This window comes from Microtus pennsylvanicus, chromosome 8 (genome assembly GCF_037038515.1).
Source record: "Microtus pennsylvanicus isolate mMicPen1 chromosome 8, mMicPen1.hap1, whole genome shotgun sequence".
NCBI classification, from domain to species: Eukaryota; Metazoa; Chordata; class Mammalia; order Rodentia; family Cricetidae; genus Microtus; species Microtus pennsylvanicus.
In genome coordinates, this window is record NC_134586.1 from 17865206 (window position 1) to 17886684 (window position 21479).

Below are 21479 nucleotides of genomic sequence, written 5' to 3' on the forward strand. Positions count from 1 at the left end.
CAGCAGTAAAACTGGGTTTCATCAGAGTGTAAGAAGAACCCTTTCTCTGAGGTCAGAGTCAAGTTAGTGAGCTTCACAAAAAGAGAGTTAAGCGATTTTCAGTGACAGTCTGCTAACTTTTCTTTGCAATGTTCTCTTTTGACAGTAAGGAGGATCCAGAACCGTGAGAAATTTGACAAGGATGGAGAATGTGCAATAACATACACTAGGTGTGTGAAATTCTAGTCTATTGAAACAGGACTCCTGTCAGCGTCAAAACAGCTCATTTTGGTGATTATGAGTTTTAGCTCTTTGAGTTTTATACATGTTTTGATCTCATTTACTCCCCTTGCCCAAATCTTCCCAGATCCACCCCCATCTGCTTCTTGTTCAACGTTCTGTTTTTTGCTTTTTATACCCTTCAAGGTGAGTTTGTGCTTCCTGAATATTCTTGTGTGTGTGATCATCCACTGGTGTGGCATTCTGATGATTTGAATATAAGAGCCACACAGATTATGGTAAGATAAAAAGATCCGATAAGTAGGACAAATAGGCATGCACAGCTGACTTACCAAGCAGGGGGAATACTCAGAGTTAGGGAAGAAAAGATCAAGCAACTGTCTCTAATGCACAAGCAGGCTGAATGCCATCAACATTGATCAAAACAGTGTATTCTTCAGGGGGATCAGAATGACAAGAGAAGGAAAAGAGCTGAAAGAGACTCATCTACAGCATAGAGGAGGTGTTTATTATGTAACTGAGACTTCGGATACTGACAAGGAGCTAAATAAGATAAAGTTATTATTTTCTGTACTGAGAAGCTTATGACCATTGCTTGTATTAAATGACAACTAAGGAGATAATAGATTGTTGGGAATACTGTGTGTCTTCTTGTCATCAACAACGGCAGGAGATGACTCATCACATGTTTTTATCTTGATAATTTGAATTCTTTAAGGATTTTTGGATTTTGTTTCTGCCATTATCTCATGGTTATTGAGGACTAAACCAAGGGCCTACCTCATGCTAGATGAACTTGACACAACAGCTCTATTCACTTTTTAAAATCTTTTTGGATCCACTGAGTGGTTGGTTGAACTCACTCTGTAACCTAAGAAATCTTTGAACTTGCCACCAAGCCTTAGTTTCCCAAATACTTAGGATTTTGAGCTTGTGATACTGAGCTTAAATTTATTCACATTTGTTTACTCAAATTCTTTATTTAATCTTAAATTATTATATCATACCAGTGTATAGTATAATACACATTTACAATAAAGTATGAGAACACTATGTGATTTGGCACTGAAAAGTACACAGCATAATTTATACAAAAAGCTAAAAATGTGCCTTTTTCTGTAATAATGCTACCCATTATTTATTCTGTGGAAATCCACTTCCGTGTAGCCCTGGTTTATTCTATTTTACAGCCCCACACTTGATATATTTCCACTCAACAGCTTTTACATGTAACATTCCCTTACACATTTTATAAGAAGTGAACTATGATGTATGAAACATTTTTCAAAGTAAACTCAGTGGAGTGCTAAAATCACATACTCTCTTCCTGGAAAGTATCAGCTGGGGGCAGTGCACACAATAAATTAGCAGTGAAAAACAAAATGAAAAATACTTCCTTTTCTCTTCCTCAATACCGCTTCACAAATATACAGCTTTTAAAAAGTTTTGAAGCAGAAATGTCATGGACATTCAGGCACTACACAACCTGTTATGCAGTGTTATTCATCCAGTGAATTAAACAGTGTAAGGGCACTGTTGAAGTCCCAGGATTCTTTGAAAAGCAATCAGACTAGGGTGAGTTACTCTAGGTGAGTACACTGCCTTCACTTTGTCTTTCAAGTTGTCACCATGTGTCGCTCTTTGATGATAGCTTACATCTCAATAAAGCAATTTAAATATTACCTTGAAGACAAAGCAGTTTCTGTGAAATATATGTCTCCATTTTATACGCACTGGTGTAAAGTGAATTTAGCTATCCTTTCTATATGATATTTTGTTTTTATTTTGCCAACTGTCTAGCTTCTCTCAAATTGATTTAATAAATTAGTCTTTATTTTCTCACTATCTGAAAGTGTTTGAAAAGGCCATTATAAATCATTTAGCTTTTTATACTTAGTGGCGAGTTTCATTTCCAATAGGTAAATTATAGTTTATCTTTTTTTCTATGTGTGTGAGAGAGTGTTTATCTTTGCGAGTAATACTCTATATCCTTTTGTCTTATTTGCAAATTTGTATCTGCGTGTAATTTTTTACTGGTTTTATGGGGGAAATTGCATGTAATTAATTGTATTTACATGGTTAATCGTGAAAGTTTTTTACGTGCTTCTTTGTAATAAAATTGGCATTTTCTATAAAGCTAAGTAATTATAGCCCTATCTGCTGTTTTCCTCACTTTTGTGTCTAAAACTATAATCTTGTTTTGCTTGAGCTAGTTTATTATGTCTCTTAATATAGTCATTGATTGATTTATACATTCAATTGTCTAATCTGAATGATAATTTTCTTTTTTCCTTTTATTGAAAATAAGATTCTTTTTCTCACATAACATATCCAGATTACAGTTTTCCATCCTTCCATTCCTCCCAGTTTTTATCTACATCCCTTCCATCTGGATTCACTCCCGTTCTGTTCTCATTAAAAACGAAACAGGCTTCTTCACATAGCTCCCTGAGCTTTTGGTATCGGAGTGTTCTGTGGGTGTATCTAGTGGGACTATATTCCAAAGCTCTGCATTTTCATTGATTGTAAAATTCAATTTTCATAATATCCTACGAGGCCTTTAAAATGAATGCATATGTGTACCAACAAATGTGGATGTGTGAATTCAACACCTGTGGATGTATGAATTCAACCAATTTTTAGATAAATTTTGAAAAAAAATTGTAAAAATTCTCCATCTTAAAAATATTTGCTTCAATTTTCTCCTTTAATAAAATTTTTCCTAGAAAATATCATGGCTATCCAAAAGGTTTATGTATCAAGACATTCTCCACTATTTTGTAGCTTTTGAAACTCCATCTTTAAGTAGCTTTAAAACATGTTCTTTAATTTCCATTGAAGTAGAAACCTTTCCAAATTCCCATAAAACCCTGCAAACAGAGCATATTGCAACTCCACTATTTTTATGCATGTTAAGTAAAAGGGTCTTAGGGTTGCTACAGAACACATCCAGACACCAAATACTCAACAAAAAAGAGATGACATTACCCCAGAGAAAGAAGTTGAGGGGAGTTATGCCTCTGAATCAGACAAAGACAGAATTTTTAGGATAAAAGGGGGAAGTCTGTGTTAGGATTAGTTGGTAAGTCCTGTTTGGACAGGTTAGTCATTGTAGCCAAAGCATGAGTTTTGATCACTCGACCTTGGTATTTTGAGATGGACCTTGATGATCATCTTCATAAATGAGCTATGCATAAGGAAATGGTCAAATCAGGGAATGGCCCTGTTGGCGAGCTTTAGGAATATAATTTAATGGTTTAGAAAGGAAGAGGGAAGGGGGGAGTGCAAGACCTGATAGTTCCATGTTTGCTATGCTTCAGCCTATTATAGAGTCCTTCAATCCCAACTTTTTCACTTTATTTTTGAGTTGTCAAGTATCAGGTAAGTGGGCATCATTTTTCTGGCTACTTCCTGCTGATTAGGGGCAAAGATAAATGTAAAGGGAGTTATGAGTCTAAAGGGATTGAAGGTGGGGCCAGTGAGGGAGGAAGTAGGAAGAGTAAGAAGCCCAAGAGGAAAGTACAAAATTCATTAAGTTTTAGGTTAAGGAGCTGTGCTGTTGGACAATGGTTTTACCCAGTAAAGATTTGTTTCTTGTACTTGTTTAATAAAATGCTGATTGGTCAGTAGCCAGGTAGGAAGTATGGGTGGGACAGTGAGAACAAGAGAATCTGGGAAGAGGAAAGTTCAGTCTGCATTCATCACCCAGACACAGAGAAAGCCAGACACAGAGGAAGTAAGATAAGAAGGCCTCACTAATAAAAGGTACCAAATCATGTGGATCATGTGGCTAACACAGACAAGAATTATGGGCTAATATAAGTTATAAGAGTTAACAAGAAAAGCCTGAGCTACTAGACCAACTAGTTTATAGTTAATGTAGACCTCTGTGTGTTTCTTTGGGATTGAATGGTTGAGGGACCGTGTGGGACAGAAACCTCATGTCTCTCTTTTTAGTTACTTTTTGTAGATATTGGGGCATCCCTGTTAGGGACCCAAGGAAGCTTGAATGTTGGCCAAGTCTGGGAAGAAGAGGCTGTGTAATTCACTGTCCAGACTCTGCAGAACTCTGTAGAACCAACCAGGGATGAGAAAGTGTAGGTAGCATTGGAGCAATTTGTGAGGCTAGATCATCTGGGGCTAGCCACTTTGGAGTTGTCTAGGATGCATATTCCAGGGGAACATCTGGGGCTGTCTAGTTGCTGGAGCAGTTTGTAGTGAATTTGAATTTTGCTAGGACAGATAGACAGACAAAAGGTAGTGGTTCTTCTTTGTCAACTGGAATGAACTACAACCCAAAAATAAGAACATACCTGTAACAGATATTCTGTTTGGTTTGAAGTAAATCCATTTCTAATATTGACCTTGGAGGTAAGAGGACACACCTCTGAGCCAGGCTGTGGTGGCATATACCTTTAATGGCAGCACTCGGGAGGTAGAGGCAAGCAGATTCTATGTAGGTTTGTGCCCAGGCTTGTCTACAAGAGCAAGTTCCAGTACAGGCTCCAAAGCTACAGAGAAACCCTGTCTCGAGGAAAAAAAGACACACCTCTGATCTGGATCATGAGGTGGGAAGACACATCTTCTGATGGAATGCAAGAAGGAAGGTTTGGTTCTTTACCTGCTTGCTCTTACCTTGCTAGTATATCCATTCCTTCACTGACACTGGAAACTACTTCTTCTGGATTCCAGCATATACTAAAGACCAGCTGAAACACTCAAAGATTCTTCTTTTCCTTTTATAACTTGCCATTGTTGGGTTGGTTTAACAGTAGCCTGTAAGTCATTCCAGTAAATTTTCATATACATATATATTTCCAGAGAGAGACAGAGACAGAGAGACACACAGAGAGAGATTTATTCCATAATTTCTGTGACTCTAGAGAATCCTTACTAATATAAGTAGTTTAGATAAAATTTTTTATCTTGAGTATACATTTGAAACATCTATACCCATAGTCTTAGTAGCCGGACAAGAGAAATACCAAGACCAGGGAAGAGTCGGGGGAGATCTCATTCTCAGAAATGAGCCGCCGGTCAAGAAATTTAGGCTGCTGGTTGACAGGATTATGTATCTGGAGTCTGTTTGACCTGTGACACATGGATCTGCGTTAATTTCTTGAAGCATATAAAGACTTTTTAAGTTTATAAAATTAGATAAAAGTTTACCACTGTTCGTAATCTCTATTGAAATCTACATTATAGAGGAATCAGTAGACATATCTTTGAATCACAGTAAAAGTTTGGGAGCCCACAAATTATTTTGACTTAAAAGTATTAACACATTTTCCAGAGGGTTGGATATATAGATTGGATGGAGATGTTTGTAGCATGATGAGAAGCATTTTTAAGCCTATTTTTAGAGACTACCAAAGGAAATTTAAAAATTTGAGCTTGTGATTGTGATAATAGTAGCATTACTTTACAAGGGCTAGATTGACAGCTTATCAGAACTTCATTAATTAATGTTAAAACTCTGAACTTTTGAAGACTTACTATACCACTAGCATAGCAAAAGGAAAACAAATCCAAAACTTTTTAATTGGATCATACATGTATTTATACATGATCATTTTTTAGACTTTTAGAAGTTGTATTCGGAGCTGGGCAGCGGTGGTGCATGCCTTTAATCCCTCGGGAGGCAGAAGCAGGAGGATCTCTGTAAATTTGAGACCAGCCTGGTCTACAAGAGCTAATTCCAGGACAGGCACCAAAGCTACAGAGAAACTTTGTCTCAAAAAAATAAAAAAAAGAACTTGCATTCAGTGGAGATGAGGTTAGTCATTTTTCATGATCATCACTGTATTCTCATTCAACTTTCCTCTATATAAGATAAAATACAATGGTGATGAAAACTGGTGCTACATAACTTAAACTTCCATTTAAAATTTATGTAGGCTAAAATATTTAAATTGAGAGTAAACACTTGACAACAGTTATTAGTATATTGATAACCAATTTTAAGGCACTTTTATCACTTACTACTCAGAGTTGGCTATTGTTCTTTTAATCTGTGTGACTTTATTTCAAATTTGTGATTTTGTGTTATATTGAGCTTTGCAAAGGCCAGTTGTTTCCCTTACTTGTCCCTTGTTTGTGCTCCATAAGATTAATCTGATGACCCATATTGGGGGACCTCTGTGCCTGGTGTGTGTGTGTGTGTGTGTGTGTGTGTGTGTGTGTGTGTGTTAAATAATTGTGAACTTCTTAGATAGAAAACGGTCTTGGGTAAGGAGACTATCATGCTTCTGTCCAAATTTATAAAGTTCCTAGGTAAACTTACTCTCTTTCTAGTAATAATATACTCCACTAAATAATTCTTTATTTTACAAATATATTTTATAGGCATCTGATTTCAAATTGGCTTTAATTAAAATCTCTATTTTTTCATTAATACAGTGACATTTTAGCCAGTTTTTTTATTATTATAGATTTTAATCATGCATGGAATGCCAAGAAGGAAACTTGTAGAAAATTCCAGGTCAACACCTTTAAAAACAAGCTCAGAGAGGGAAAGTGGTTGCGAGTTTTTTAAGGGATTATTGAATTGTTTCATCGGAAGCTCTGCCTCAGCCCCTCATTCTCCCTTTCAAAATCCTGCCTCTGAGAAAGCCTGCCAGGTGGTAGTTTCTATTATGGAGCTGCTCAATGCTGTATTTACAGGGTATTTAAGCTCTGGTCCATAAACCTGTAGTCTTTATTCATTCCCTGAGATCACAAAGCAAGACATGTTTTGCTCAAATTAAAGCTGGTCTTATTAATTTGACTTGACTTGGCTTATTTCTTTGGTGGAAAAACCCATTACTGAGGATTTAAAATACTTAGCAGTGAAAGTATTATATCAGAGAGGGATCTGTACTTTTGTTTTCTTCATTTCACCTGCCAATTTCATAAACAAATCCTAGTCTAGGATACTACATGAGAGCCAAGGCTCAGAGATGGCTCAGCAATGCAGGGTGCATGTGTATGTGTTTTCGTTGTTGTTTTTTTTTTTTTTTTTTTGCAGAGATACTCCAGTAGAAGGGCAGCAGGCTGCCAAAACTGAGGTGAAGCAGAACAAAATGCCTCACAACAAACACCATGAACATACAGCAAACAAGCAGGACATTTCTTACACAGAGATAAAGACAGCTAAGTCTACAAAGAAGCAAAGAAAACCTAAAGCCAAGCAGAGGTCTGTAATGCTAAGTGAGGAGCAACTAAACTATGCAGAAGTGACATTCGACAGAACGCCTCAGCTCCTCTCCCCAAAACGGGTTGTCAGAGGAAAAAGACAAGGTACAGTGGTGTGTCCATTCTGCAAGTGACAGATCTCAGCACTAGGTTTTAGATTGCAGCTTCAATACCTGTCTTGACTATTTTTCATGGTCAATGTAACACAGCAGAGAATCAATGAGGAAGAGTACTACTAAGAGACTGTTTATATCAGTTTGGCCTGGGAGCATGTCTGTAGTGGATTATATTGGTACCCTAACTGATATGGAAAGACTGCCTGCAAGTGGGAGACACTATTCCCAAGTTTGGAGCTTTGAACTTTGTAAGAGCAGAAAGGGGTAGATCAACACATGAGTGTGTTCATGGCTTTCTGCTCTTGACTGTTCATGTGACCAGTTACTTCAAGCTCCTATACTGATAGAACATCTCTACATACTATAAAAGGACATACTATAAACTGAAAATGTCCCTTTCACATTCAATGTACCTTTTTTCCCCAGAGTAATTTTGTCACAGCAACAGAATGAAAAGGAAGTATAACCATGCTAAATTAGTCACACTATATTAATTACATAACTTTATAACACCCTTGACCCCAGCTAGTCTAGGATACTACAGTAGAATAAATTATGATCTGTTTCTCTCAAATATCTAAGAAGCAGATTCTGACAGAATTGTATTGTGTTTAAGAACACAATTGAATGATATTTTAAAAATTCCAATCATCCTGCATGAGGTGAATAAGACCCAGAAAGTTAAACATATGTACTCACTTATAAGTGGATATTGGCTATAAAGTGAAGGATAACTATGATACAATCCACAGACCCAGAGTTGATGTAGGTGGGTCTTCTATCTTTCTGTTATTTCATTGGTTAATTAATAAAGAAACTGCTTGGCCTTATAGGCCAGAACATAGGTGGGTGGAGTAGACAGAACAGAATTCTGGAAGAAGGGAAGTGAGTCAGACGCCATGGAACCAACTGCCAGGTCAGACATGCTGAATCTCTCCCGGTAAGCCGCCACCTTGTGGTGCTACACAGATTATTAGAAATGGGTTAATCAAGATGTGAGAGTTAGCCAATAAGAGGCTAGAACTAATGGGCCAGCAGTGTTTAAATGAATACAGTTTGTGCGTTGTTATTTTGGGTGTTAAGCTAACCTGGCGGGAGCCAGGAGGGACAAAAAGCAGGCCCGCTCCCTCATCACAACACAGAGTGGCCAAGTGGCAAGGGGGTGGGGGCTCAATGGGGTTGCTTGGATCTCTTTGGAAAGGGGAAATAGGAGAAATTTCATAGTCAGGGCAAGGAGGGGATGAGAACCTGAGGGATCAGACTAGGGGGGATGACGGGGTGAGTACTGAAAGAGATGACTAGAAAGGAGGGGAGCGTTTCAGGGTCAGGTAGCACAAGGGAAACTCCCAGGAACATACAAAGATGACCCCAGCTAAGACTTCTGGCAATTGTGGATATGTAGCCTGAACTGACCATCTCCTGTGACCAGATTGGTAACTACTCAAATTATCATTAGAGAGGCTTCACCCAGCAACTGATGGAAACAGAGACAAACATTAGGCAGACATTGGGGAGTCCTGCTGAAGAGAGGGAGGAACGATTGTAGGAGCCAGAGTGGTCAAGTAAATTGCAAAAAAAAAAAAAATACAGATTCAACTAACTTAGGCTCATAGGGACTCACAGAGTCTGAACTGACCGACATCCATGAGACTGATGAGGCCCTCTGCATATATGGGCCAGTTGTGTAACTTGGTCTTTTTGTGGGACTCCTAACAGTGGGAGCAGGGCAATCTCTTACTCCTTTTCTGGATTTTAGATCCCTTCTCATACTGGGTCACCTTGTCCAGCTTTAATACATGGGGAGGTACTTAGACTTACTGGGACTTGATATGCCATGTTTTGATGATATCCATGGGAGGCCTGCCCTTTTCTTAACAGAAAAGGAGGCCTGAATGTGAGGCAGAAGGAGAGGTTGAGAAGAGACTGGGAGGAGAGGGGGGAGGGGAACTGTGGTCAAAATGTAAAATAAGCAAATAGACTTTAAAAAATCATTTATTTCCCCTCCCCCATTTTTTACTTATTTAGTTTTCCATTAAAAAAATTTCTACTTCCTCCCCTCCTCCCATTCCCCTCCCACTTCCCCACTCACCCTTCTCCCTTCCCCTCCAGTCTTCAGAGAGGACAGGGTACCCTGACCTCTGGGAAGTCCAAGGCCCTCCCCCCTCCATACAGGCCTAGGAAGGTGTTCGTCCTTTGTCCGGCAATGGATGGAGATAGAGACAGATCCACATCAAAACACTGGATTGAGCTCCCTAGGTCCAGTTGAAGAGCAGAAGGAGGGAGAAGATTAGCAAGCTAGTCAGGACCGCAAGGGGTTGGTTCACCCACTGAGACAGTTTGCCTGATCTAATGGGAGTTCACCAAATCCAGCTGGACTGGGACTGAACGAGCATGCGATCAAAGCAGAATCTTTGAATGTGGCTGACAATGGAGGCTGACTGAGAAGCCATTGATAATGGCACTGGGATGCAGAAATAAGGGCAGCGGGCTGCGTTCCCAGCACCCCGGCCGCCTGCTCATCTAGCTTATGCCCCAAAATAATTACACGGAAACTGTATTCTTTTAAACACTGCTTGGTCCATTTCTATCTAGCCTCTCGCACCTGGACTAGCCCATTTCTTATCATCTGTGTAGCACCGGTCTTACCAGGAAGATTCTAGCCTATGTCCATCCTGGGTCGGAGCTTTATCGCATGCATCTTCCCAGGAGCTGGGAGCATGGCGTCTCTTTAAGGTGTCTGCTCCCGAGAGGAGAGCTGTGGAGTCTGAGCTCACTTCCTCTTCCTCCCAGCATTCTGTTCTGTTTACTCCTCCCACCTATCTTCTAAACAATGAGGGCCAAGCAGTTTCTTTTTATTTAACCAATGACCTTACTCCATCATTTCCCCTCTTTTGGTTTAAACAAAAAAAAAAAAAAAGGCTTTAACTTTAACATAGCACAGTTGATTTACCCAGTAAAAACCAGATAACACGTGGTATTTGAATATCTCAAAGAAGGTGGAGTTATGGGACTAGTGATCCCAAAGATGGGAGGAGATTGACCATAAACCCAAATTATCAAGGCCTAATTAATTGAAAAAAGCAATTAAGTAAAGCAAGTTTTTTTTTTATTCATGTACACAGGCTGCCTGCTCCTATGGCAGGGTTCAAGAGGTCAGCACTGGGTGTGAAGAAAGCAAGGATGTTATAACTCAGGGTTAGGGGGTTTCCAACTGGAGGACTTGGCAGGCAAAAAAGGTAGAGTCGCAGGAAGAGAACATAAGTATTCATGTTAGTTCTAACAACCTCCTGAAACAACAATCTGCTTGTAAGGTGGACATAACAAGGCAATCATAAGAACAGGTAGGCATGACAAGATAGTCATACATGGTCATACAACCTTTTGAAACAGAGGTAAGGTTGCAAGATGGTTGTAAAAAGTTTTTGAAACTAAGACATGATTACCATTCCTGGAACAGGCAGTACAGAACCATTTGTAGTTAAGGTTACAGGTTGAGCATAGCCAAATCCTTAAGAAGCAGAAGTTTGCTCATAAACAGGAATGAACCTAGTTTTATTATCTATAAGATGTCCTTAAATCCTAAAATGGATGCAGACTGGATCTTCAATACCTACCTGAAAGTTTGAAACTCCCTCATTGTCACTGTTTTTCTTTTCAGGTCCAAAAACAACAATATGGAAAATAGTGACTGGCATCCTTGGAGCCTTGTGTGTGGTGCTTATGACAACCGTGGGGATCTTACTTCCAAAATGTAAGTAATTATGGAATTCCTTTATGTTGTAGTAGTTGTGTGTTGCAGGGAGGAGGGCCCGCTTGTTCATCCCAGCTGCCCAGCTAGCTTACACCTGAAATAACCACACAGAAATTGTATTAATTGAAACACTGCTTGTTCCATTTGCTCTAGCCTCCTATTGGCTGACTCTCACATCTTGATTTAACCTATTTCTATTCATCTGTATATCGCCATGTGGCAGTGGCTTACTGGGAAGGATTCTAACCAACATCTGTCTCAGGCAGACAATCCATGGCATCTCCTTGACTCTGCTTTCTTCCTCCCAGAATTCAGTTCTGTTTTCTCCACCTACCTAAGTTCTGCCCTTTTAAAAGGCCAAGGCAGTTTCTTTATTCATTATCCAATGAAGGCAGGACATGAACAAAAGAACCTCGACTCCAGTTGTGCTTTCAGCAATATGATAGTTTGACTCCCTGTGGAAACTATTTCACAGCACCCCAATGATCACATATATCCTAAGCACTACTAATTACTGCCTCGAATTGTGCCCTAGTATTTTCTAGCCAAGAACAAAGCAGAAAAAGCTCGCCTCTTCATCCTCTGCTTCCTAAAAAGGAAGGTGAGTATTAATCCTAAGGATTTTGGTGAGTATTAACTCTGTAGTGTTCACTTCCAGGACTTTTCATTAGTGGACCAAGAGATGTTCCCATTTCGGCCAATGTTGATGAACCATAAAAGACTGATAAAGTGTTGTTCATTCAGTCCCTTACCAGGGAGGAACTCACATGGATTAACTCTAAGAAAAGAGAATCTGAAAACGAAATCCCCAAAGACTACAAGTATATGTGGGTTTTTAAAATTCCTATTAGGAGAAAAATGAGATTTAAATATGTTGAGTTCTAAATATAAATTTTTCATTATGCTGTTGCTTGAAAATAAATATCAATTTATTAGAAAGTATTTCTAGGTGTGCTTATTCCTAGTACAAAGAATGATGACCCTGTAGAGAAAACAGACCTGGTATACATTTTCATGAATTCTACAATTATGCATGTGAATAGGGGAAAGAAAACCATGTCCTCAAATGATTGTATACAGATATTTCTAAATATTTCATCATAATATCTCTTAACTGTAAACATTCAAAACAGCTGTCACCAGGTCAGTGGTTGACAAGTATGCTGGTTATTTTTGGTTGTCAACTTGACTCCATCTGGAATTAACTCAAACCCAAACATTTGGGTATACATCTGGTCTGAGAGATTTTCCTTAATCAAATGATTTGAAGTGGGAAGACACACCTTAAATTCAGATATTTTGAAAGGGTAAGATCCACCTTTAATCTGTGGCACAACTTCCTGTGACAGCCTATATCAAGGACATAAAAAAATAGAAGTTTTTGCTCTTACCTGATTGCCCTCACTATTGATGGCAAGTTCATTCCTTTACTGACATAAAAGCCTACTTCTTCAGTATTTCTGTGCATACTGAAAATCAGTTGAGACATCAGGCCTTGTAGACTGTTCTACTGGTTTCTTGGATTTTCTGTTGGAAGAGAGTCAGTTTAAAAAAAAACTGTAACACAACCTGTAAGCCACTCTAAAAAATGTACATATAAACATAGATATTCTATCTGTTGTGTTTCTCTAGAGAATCCTAAGACAGAAGTTATACAAGGGAGTGGCATATTGTTGTGATAGTCCTAACCATTTTGCTTGTTAGGGGAACGTGGACTGCAGGAATTTAGATTAGGAAAGCAGCAGAATGCCTTAAGCAGGGCTTAATGGACCATGCTAGTAGGAATATGCACAGCAGTGCTGAGAGTGATATAAATAGTGGTGGACAAGTATGAGAAGTCTCAGAGGAGGAGAGTATTAGCAAGTAGCCTAGGGACAACTTTTACCACAGTTGTGCAAGAAATGTGGCTGCTTTCTGCCCTTGTTCTAAAATCTTCCGGGGTCTAAATTGAAGAGTTAGATTAATAACATTGGTAAAGGAAATTTTAAGACAGTTTAATATTGACTGTGTCTTGTGGTTATTAGTATTCCTTCTTGTGTAAATCAGTAATAAGAATAGCAAGCCAGTAAGGAGCATCCCTCTATTGCCTCTGCATCAGTCCCTGCCTCTAGGTTCTTGCCCTGTTTGAGTTCCTGTCATTAATTCCTTCGATGAGGAAAAGCAATATGAAAGTATGAGCCAAATAAATCCTTTCCTTTCCAAGTTCTTGTGGTTAGAGTATTTCATCACAGCAATAGCAATGCTGATTAAGGCAAGGTATTGTTTCATCATGCCATGGGATATGAGTCAACAATAAACAAATTAAATGCTTCTACAATGATGTGTTGAAAAACATACTGAATGGAAAAGGTGATATAATAAAAGTCAGCCCATGCTAAAAATTTGTATCTATTGTTTTAGAAAGTCACCAGAAAAAGGCAGTGTTATGCATTTGAACCATATTTTCCCAAGGTATTGAGGAGGTATTAGGCAGCTTACACTGGAAAAAATGTGGGAGAGTCTGGGAGAAATAGACAACTCTAACTCCAACTAGAAAAGAGCTGATAAAACTTCCCTAAGCTCTTCAAGCAAACTGTTAAAAATAGCATACAATGAAATAATTTAAAATAATGAGCTGTCTATCCTTTCCTTGTCTCTTGGTCTTGCTCCCAAGAGGTTTTAAAGGATCTTGCCTATAAGTTTTCTTCAGCATCTTTATGTTTCAATATCCTGTGTTCTCAGCACCATTTGTTAAGCTATTCATTTTACATAGTTTGAGGTCTTTTCTTGTCATGGTCAACATGGACACAATGTCTCCATGGATCGTGATGACGTAATGACCATTCTCCTCAAACTCTTTGGTCTTCAGCTCAAAATTTGATACATGCCATTTAAACAAAGGAGAGTTATGTTATTCTTTTACTGTGTTATTTATCCTGCAAGAATCTTTACATTTTCTGTGGTCTTGGGGTTGATATTTACTAGTACAGTAGCCTACATTTCCAACTATTGTACCAATAGCTCTTGTGCTCTGCTGAAGTTGTGACCAGAATAAGAAGTCCAGGGGAAAGGTGTGGACTAGGGCTGTTCAGCAGGTTTAAGGAATGTTAGTAGGAGGTGGGTGATGTCCAATGTCTTACCTAGGAGCTTTATCAATTTTTATATACTTTCTTAGACATATATTACCTATAAAATATTTTTCAGTTGAAAAAATGTTATTTTAATAAATTAACAAAGTAAAGAAATATAATTTATGTTTCACAAACACATGTTGTCATGGAAATAATTGTATGACATGAGAGACAGAGAAGTAACTGCCCTCATTTTTCTGAGGGCAAATGGATGATTATAAGTGTAATAGAAATGAAAATGAAATGTGTATTTCTTAAATACTGAGAATACCAGTCTAAAGCTTCTTATGTACTTTAGTTTTGTGTATTCAGAGACACATATTTGTTTATTCATAAAAACAACTGCAGATTGAGAATCATTTAAGTAACTGCTTTCTCCTATTCACATAATTATGTCACTTACCATTGCATATTTATACATTATTATGTCAAAAATAATATTGAAACTTGTTTTCTTTACAGAAATCAATTTATACTGATTTTTATGTAGAAATTTTTAAAACAAAAATTTGTCATCACTAATTGTTATCAGATAAGAATTGTATAAATATTACAGAACACTTTGGCATAGTGCTTAGGACTGTAGTGTAGCTCATGGGCAAGAGGCTGGCTGAGCATCCTTGGAGCTTACATTAACCTGTGGCACCAGCAAAAATATTAATGAAGCTTTGCTTTCTAAGGAGTATTCACAAGTCTCACAAAAGCCTAGTAGTTGCATTAATGATGGTTATTCTAGTGCTGAGCACCCATTTCACACATGTGTGTTTCCTAGATGGCGCCTGTTACAATTGTTCACTGGACTGGTTTGCTTTTGGAAACAATTTCTATCATAGTTTTCGTGAAATAAGTACCTGGGCAGACAGTCAATCTTCCTGTAAGAAATGGAACTCTCATCTTGTGGAGATAGACTCCAAAGCAGAGCTGGTGGGTCACAGGCTCCTACTTTCCTGTTTCTTTGTAACTGTTTTGCTCTGAGAGCACTGGTCATGAAGATGTTGGAAACTGAATGTTATGGAAGGCCTGTGATGGAATTAATGATAATTTACTATTTTTTCTGGGTGAGAAAGAAGAGAGTTGTCTACAGAATTGCAATGTATAATGTTACATGAAAACAAAAGTAACAAATGAGCTCCCACAGGAATGTTCCCCTTGTGCAAGCCCTCGGGAGACCCAAAACTGTTGTTTAGTAAAGAAGGAGCCGAACTGCTAGGGTAGAAACTCATTCCCTAAACGCCAGTACCTGGGAGGGTAAGACTGGAGAACCACCCTGAGTTTGAAGCCAGTTTGGTTTATACAGTGAGTTTCCAGACTAGCTTGGACTATGGGGTGAAATTCTGTCTCAAATGTTAAATATATATATATGGATAAGGAAAAGAAAAATTTGATTAGGATTACATAAGCAGTTATGGATTGTGGTTTTTCTCTACTCAACAGGAAAACTTGCTAATGTTTGAAATTCAAGGGTGGATTAAACTCAACATAGATGAAACCGGTGGGTCCTGGTTGTGTGAAAATGGCACCAAAATACAGCAAACCAGGTAAGTGCAACGTTTGAATAATTTGGACCTTGCTGAGGGTAGTGCGATTGTTGTGCATGTGCGTCCTATCAGTGTGTGGCACAAAAGGAGCATCCAGAAGAAGAGAGAGACCTCTGCTACGGAAGCAGCAGTGTACCATAACAGAGAAAACATGTTAGCTTCAAATATTCTCACCTTCAAAATGTGTGTGTTTTTATTTTACTGGACTCCCTGGAGACAATTACACATCATTTTAGGAAGTCTGTAACTCTAACCATTGTGTTGTTTCCTTTTTATTGGAATCACAAGTTATTTTTTTCTCAGACAGTGTAAGATTAGCATGTGCCTCATGTTTTCCATTAAGCTTGCTAATTTGCAATTAAATCACCCCACCCCCCACCCTGCTTCATCATGGCTCTTTGCTTTCTTCTAGTAATATTTTTCTTCTCGTTGTCCCATGCTTGTTTTAGTTTAGCTAATTCTAACTTTGAGATAAGAAATGCTATCTGCAGTGACTACCTCTTGATTTCTGATTTCTTTTTTATTGTTTTCACACAGAATTAATGATTCAGAAAAAAAGAATCATAGTTGTCATTATCTGAATGGAAAACAATTTTTTCTTGAAGACTGTTCAACTAAGAAAGCATACACCTGTGAGTTTAATAAGCCATTGTAACTATTTCATTAGCATAATTTTATTAAACTATGAATAACAAAACTGTTTAAATTTATAATTTGTTTTATGTGTTAGGAGCAGGGGATGCCACAGTATACATGTGGAGGTCATAGGAGAATTGAGGGTACTGGTTCTCTTCTTCCACTTTTATGTGGATTCCAGGGATCAAACTCAGGTGTCTGGGGTGTGTGACAAGTGCTGCTACCCAGTGAGCCATGTTGCTGCTTGTTTTTTCTGTTTGTGGAATACTCTTACACCGGTTTGTTCAGTCTAGTCTGTATTCCCAGGGCTCAAATGTTTTTGAGTCTCAGTATATCTAGTAGGTAGAAGAGAGATACAGTCCATTCACCCAGTGTAAGATTCCTAACCAGATACCTTTTAAGATTGTTTAAGAGATTTGTTGATGATACTGCTTGAGACAGCAAGAGCTGGTTTAATGAAAAGCAAAAACAAATACAACTTAGGTTTAAAAAGCTAAGAAACTCAGAGTCTGGATCAGAGATTAAGAGTGATCACTGTTCCTTAGAGGCCACAGGTTCAATTCCCAGCACCCACATGCCAGTTCACAGTTGTATGCAACTCTAACTCCACCAGATCAGACACCCTCTTCTCATCCTCACAGGCTCCTGCATGCACATGATAACTCACATATGCACTCACAGATACATTGCAGTGTCTAGCGAAACACCACCTTGTCCAGACTCCATTTTGGGTTTGCTTAGACAGTTCTTGTCTCTCTATCCACCACTAACATCTACCTTAAAAAAAAGTTGCGATTTCCATGGCCCAGATTATTAACCAAAATAATTAATGTTTGTACAAACTTGACATAAGCTAAAAAAAAAAAACTAGAGAAGATAAAACTCAAAAATAATTCTCATATCTATAATTGTTACTATAATCTGCTAGAAATAAATATTCCAAGGTTATGCTGACCATCATCTAACATTCATGTAAACTCTGAACTTCGTGTATTTTGCCTTTAAAAATTCTGTACCCCTGAACTTGAGCATCAAGGGATATTAAGGCATGTGCCTGTTCTTTGTCATCAGCTAATAAAGAATTCCTATTTTGACTTGGCTTAATCAGCATGGTTTTCTGTATCTTTCTTGTATGAGTTATTATAAAATAATGATTTTTTTTAAAAAAGGAGCTCAGAGTTTGGCAACAGTTGTCTGACATTGTCTATTCTAGAGAGCAGCTAATACTGCATTTTCAGTCATTCAAAAGGTGACCCAGTGATGATGAGAGAACAGATGAGAGAGCCTAAAGAGGAACAAAAACCATGAACAGAAAATGAAAGGAAGCTCTTGTGCTAAAAGTTCTATAACTAAACATTTAAAATTCTAATGTTTCAAATCTTTGAAGAAACAATGGCTAACAGTCCTCTAAATGGAATTTTAAAATTTATTGTTTGCATTAAAATACAATAATCTGGGAAATTTGACAAAGACTTAGAAAGGAAAACCACAGCTATGAGCCCCGTTGTCTTACTACTGACACTTAGAGAGGATGAATGTTATGCTGAAGAAATGACTCAGCGCCTGGGAGCATTGGCTGCTCTTCCAACAAACTAGGGTTCGATTCCCATGAGATGGTATCATCTCACAACTGTCTATATGCACAGTTACAGCATATTCAATACTTTCTTTGGTTTCAGAGGGCCCCAGGGACACATGTGGTACATACAAAGCCAAAAGGCCGATTAACATAAAATGATGATAATAATGATGATGATGATGATGATGATGATGATGATGACAGTATATTGAATAATAATCGTGATGATAAAGATGATGGCTGTATATGGAATACAGTCAAAGAAAATTGCTATAGTCATTAGAATAAAGATATACATATTTTTCTATAAGAAACTAGTACTTTTTTTAAAATATTTATTTATTTAGTATACAATGTTCTGTCTGTATGCCTACAGGCCAGAAGAGGGCGCCAGACCTCATTACAGATGGTTGTGAGCCACCATGTGGTTGCTGGGAATTGAACTCAGGACCTTTGGAAGAGCAGGCAATGCTCTTAACCACTGAGCCATCTCTCCAGCCTGAAACTAGTACATTTTAAGACCTATTCAGACTTCTGGTTTTAGAAATATGACTCAGGGTACTTTGGAGCAAAAGAACCTTGACAGAGGACACAAGAGCCCGTTGCTGGAAGGGAGGACTAATGTGAAACTCTCTTCTGAATATTACATGTGAAGGGACATTAACCCACTCAGGCATGTATCTCTGACAGGCCTTGCCCTTCCTCCCCCTCCCCCCCCCCCATTCTCTCTGCCTTGCTAAAAATCATTAGGCTACATTCCTAAAGCTAAGAGACTGCCTGACAATGTCCACCAATCAAAAGCCTTCTTTGGCTCACCTAATTAACATGCTCAATTAAAATGAAACACAACATCCTAACTCAGGATTTTCCCATTTACCTTTACAAACTGTCCTTTGCCTATGTGGCACATCTGTCTTCTCTCTATCCAGAGGCAGCCTTTGTTCCTCCTGGACAAATACCCTTACCCCATTGCCCCAGTCTTCTTCTCTCCCTTTACCTATCTCCTTTACAACTGTATCCTTGCCAACTCTTACACAGACCTGCCCTTCTTCCTTGAGTAAAAATGACACCTGCAAGGTCATTTGCTACTGATTTCTGGCGCAGGCAGAAAGCAATCACTTTAACTTTTCTTCCTCACCTAATAAGAACATCTCTGTAAAAATAGGTGTTTGGATGTGGTTTGTGTATTACCCAGTGTTCAGGAGGAAGCCTTCACTGTGTAGAGGTCTCCTTCAGCATGGTGGTTGAACTCATGAACACATTACTGCTGTGGTTAGCAAGGTTCCCTCCAGGTTTGGTGTGTTTAAATACATGTGCAACAAGCAGAGTCTGATTTTAGCTGCTGACATGAGTGGGAATGGGTTTATTTACTGGAACATGGGCAATGTATTAGTGACAACACCACCAAATAAAATGATCCATCTTACTCCAGCAGCTACTACAGTCCGTAGTCCTTCAATGAGAGGTGAGACCTAATGAATGACTCACCCATTCATGGCGACAACACCAGAAGGCTCTCACCAGAGCCAACCAGAGCTGCCACTTGCTCTCATTTAGCCTTTAGAACCGTGAGAATTAAACATTTTTCATTTGCCTGTACAACTAATCCAGACTATGGTGCTCTATTATGTCAAGCTGTTTAAGTTGTTGGACTAGTGAAACAACCATAACCAAGGCCTGATATACATACGTCTGGCATGAACAAGAATGAGAGTGAAAGCTCAAGGGTGCTCAGTCTGAAAGGTTGCCTCACTTTCATAGGTTTTACAGTAAAATCAGGAGACTAAATTCCGTGGTTCTTCTAGAATTGTATTCCTCATTTCTTTCTCATTCTCTTTAGATTCCTTATTTAACCTAATATATGATATGTGGTAAAATAACCAGACATAATGATACTGGTATTGATTGCAGATTATTATAGTTTATGCAAATATAAAGTAACTGTAGACTCTGAGCAACCACAAAGAATTAAGTAAGAAAGGAAACAAATAATATCCTTAGGAGAAAAGGGGAAATAGAGGGTATTCATAAAGGAATAAATAAACAATATTTTAAAATTTCACAAAAGTCTAGGCAAATCTAGGAGGGAGGCATGGTTTTTAAAAGGAGTAGTGTCTCATTAAATGAAAACATATATTTTGCATATAAGCAGTACGAAATGTTCTTTGTTGGCATCTGGGTAATTGGCTGGATCTTACTCATTATACGTTCAAGGCTATAAAGGCTGTGGCTCATTTGAAAGACTCCTTTGAGAGGAGAGTTCTAGCATGTTCCCTGGTGCTGGGCCATTTGGCAAAGGTTTTGCCTAAGTACAGAAATCCAGGTACTCAGACACCAGTGCACCTGTGATCCAAAGGGCAAAATCTACTGTTTAGAAACTCACTGGAGCTTGTCATCATGAATTTGATGTTAGCTTTATAATCATACAGAATGAAACAATTATGGAGTAATTGTAACTTTCAACTAGGTTTCAAAGGACAGCCAGAGAAGGTAACACAGGATAAACTTTGACATTCCATAACAGGATGAAGAATGGAGATGTGAGGGTGAAGGTGAACACACCCTATAGATTCCAAGAAGTTACAGATGACAAGAATGTGGTACATTTGCTAAGGAAATTTTTTTAAGATAAAGAAAAACCGTCTCACAAGTGGGGCCATCAATGGAAGGGGCTTCCAAATCATGTGAATTCCACACCATAAAAACATAATTCAGAAAATGAATATGGAAATAAAGATTGAATGCTGTCCCCACTGAGTTCTCATCTTGTTTTAGTTTGTTTCTTTCTTATTCTTCTTCTATTTCTTTTGCCTGGAATTGTTTACACCACTGTAATTTGAACTTACATAAATTGACTTCACCGTGCCTTATGTCTAAGTTTATATTGCTTAACATAACTGGGTTTATACTTGTCTTTTTAAGGAGATTTTTGGTAGTTCAGAGTGCGATGACTTTTGGAAATGAACTGAATACATTTTGCAGAATGGCATTAACACGAGGCTGTGAAGGCCAAGAGTCATACATTGTAATTTAAGGTATCTTTGACAAAAGTTCTTTGAAAGTTTATGAGACTTCTGGGAAATGACTAAAGGCAGCAAATCTGTGTTGTGATACATTGAACACAGACATAAAAATATCATCAGTTTCCATCCAATGACTCAGACCAACATGGCAAGGACACAAGGTTACACTGTTAGTCTCATTTTCAGTGCAAAATCTATTCGTGTTTCTAGCATGAATTACTTTTTTCCATATGAATCTAACTTCTTATATATGAAACAAAGTATTAATATTTTATAAAGCTGGGGAGTAACATTATAAACCATGAATACTGCAAGGTAGGTTAAGTATATAATA

At 38.2% G+C, this 21479-nt stretch overlaps 1 protein-coding gene across 10 annotated transcripts; it reads left to right on the plus strand.

The window, feature by feature from the left end:
- The first annotated feature begins 1609 nt into the window (after positions 1-1609).
- Positions 1610-20868, plus strand: LOC142855923 (killer cell lectin-like receptor subfamily I member 1). 10 transcript variants are annotated; one of them, XM_075982559.1, is made up of 9 exons: positions 1717-1808; positions 5800-5995; positions 7226-7497; positions 11167-11259; positions 11795-11860; positions 15142-15293; positions 15804-15907; positions 16445-16539; positions 20590-20661. In XM_075982559.1, exons 2-9 carry the CDS (start codon positions 5991-5993, stop codon positions 20631-20633), a joined length of 831 nt encoding a protein of 276 aa, XP_075838674.1. In that variant the 5' UTR covers positions 1717-1808; positions 5800-5990; the 3' UTR covers positions 20634-20661. The 10 variants fall into 10 exon arrangements, with proteins under 10 accessions (XP_075838669.1, XP_075838671.1, XP_075838670.1 ...); XM_075982561.1 differs by having other exon boundaries at positions 1717-1794; XM_075982558.1 differs by lacking the exon at positions 1717-1808 and adding an exon at positions 1837-3984.
- The last annotated feature ends 611 nt before the right edge of the window (positions 20869-21479 follow it).

Excerpts from the sequence above, each read along its gene's own strand:
- LOC142855923 (XM_075982554.1), top strand. The coding sequence starts at position 1,711 with ATGCAGTGTTATTCATCCAGTGAATTAAACAGTGTAAGGGCACTGTTG. Across the intron at positions 11,861-15,141 it reads TCTGCTTCCTAAAAAGGAAG|ATGGCGCCTGTTACAATTGT; the intron begins GTGAGTATTAAT and ends TGTGTTTCCTAG. Across the intron at positions 16,540-20,589 it reads AACTAAGAAAGCATACACCT|GTTTCAAAGGACAGCCAGAG; the intron begins GTGAGTTTAATA and ends ACTTTCAACTAG.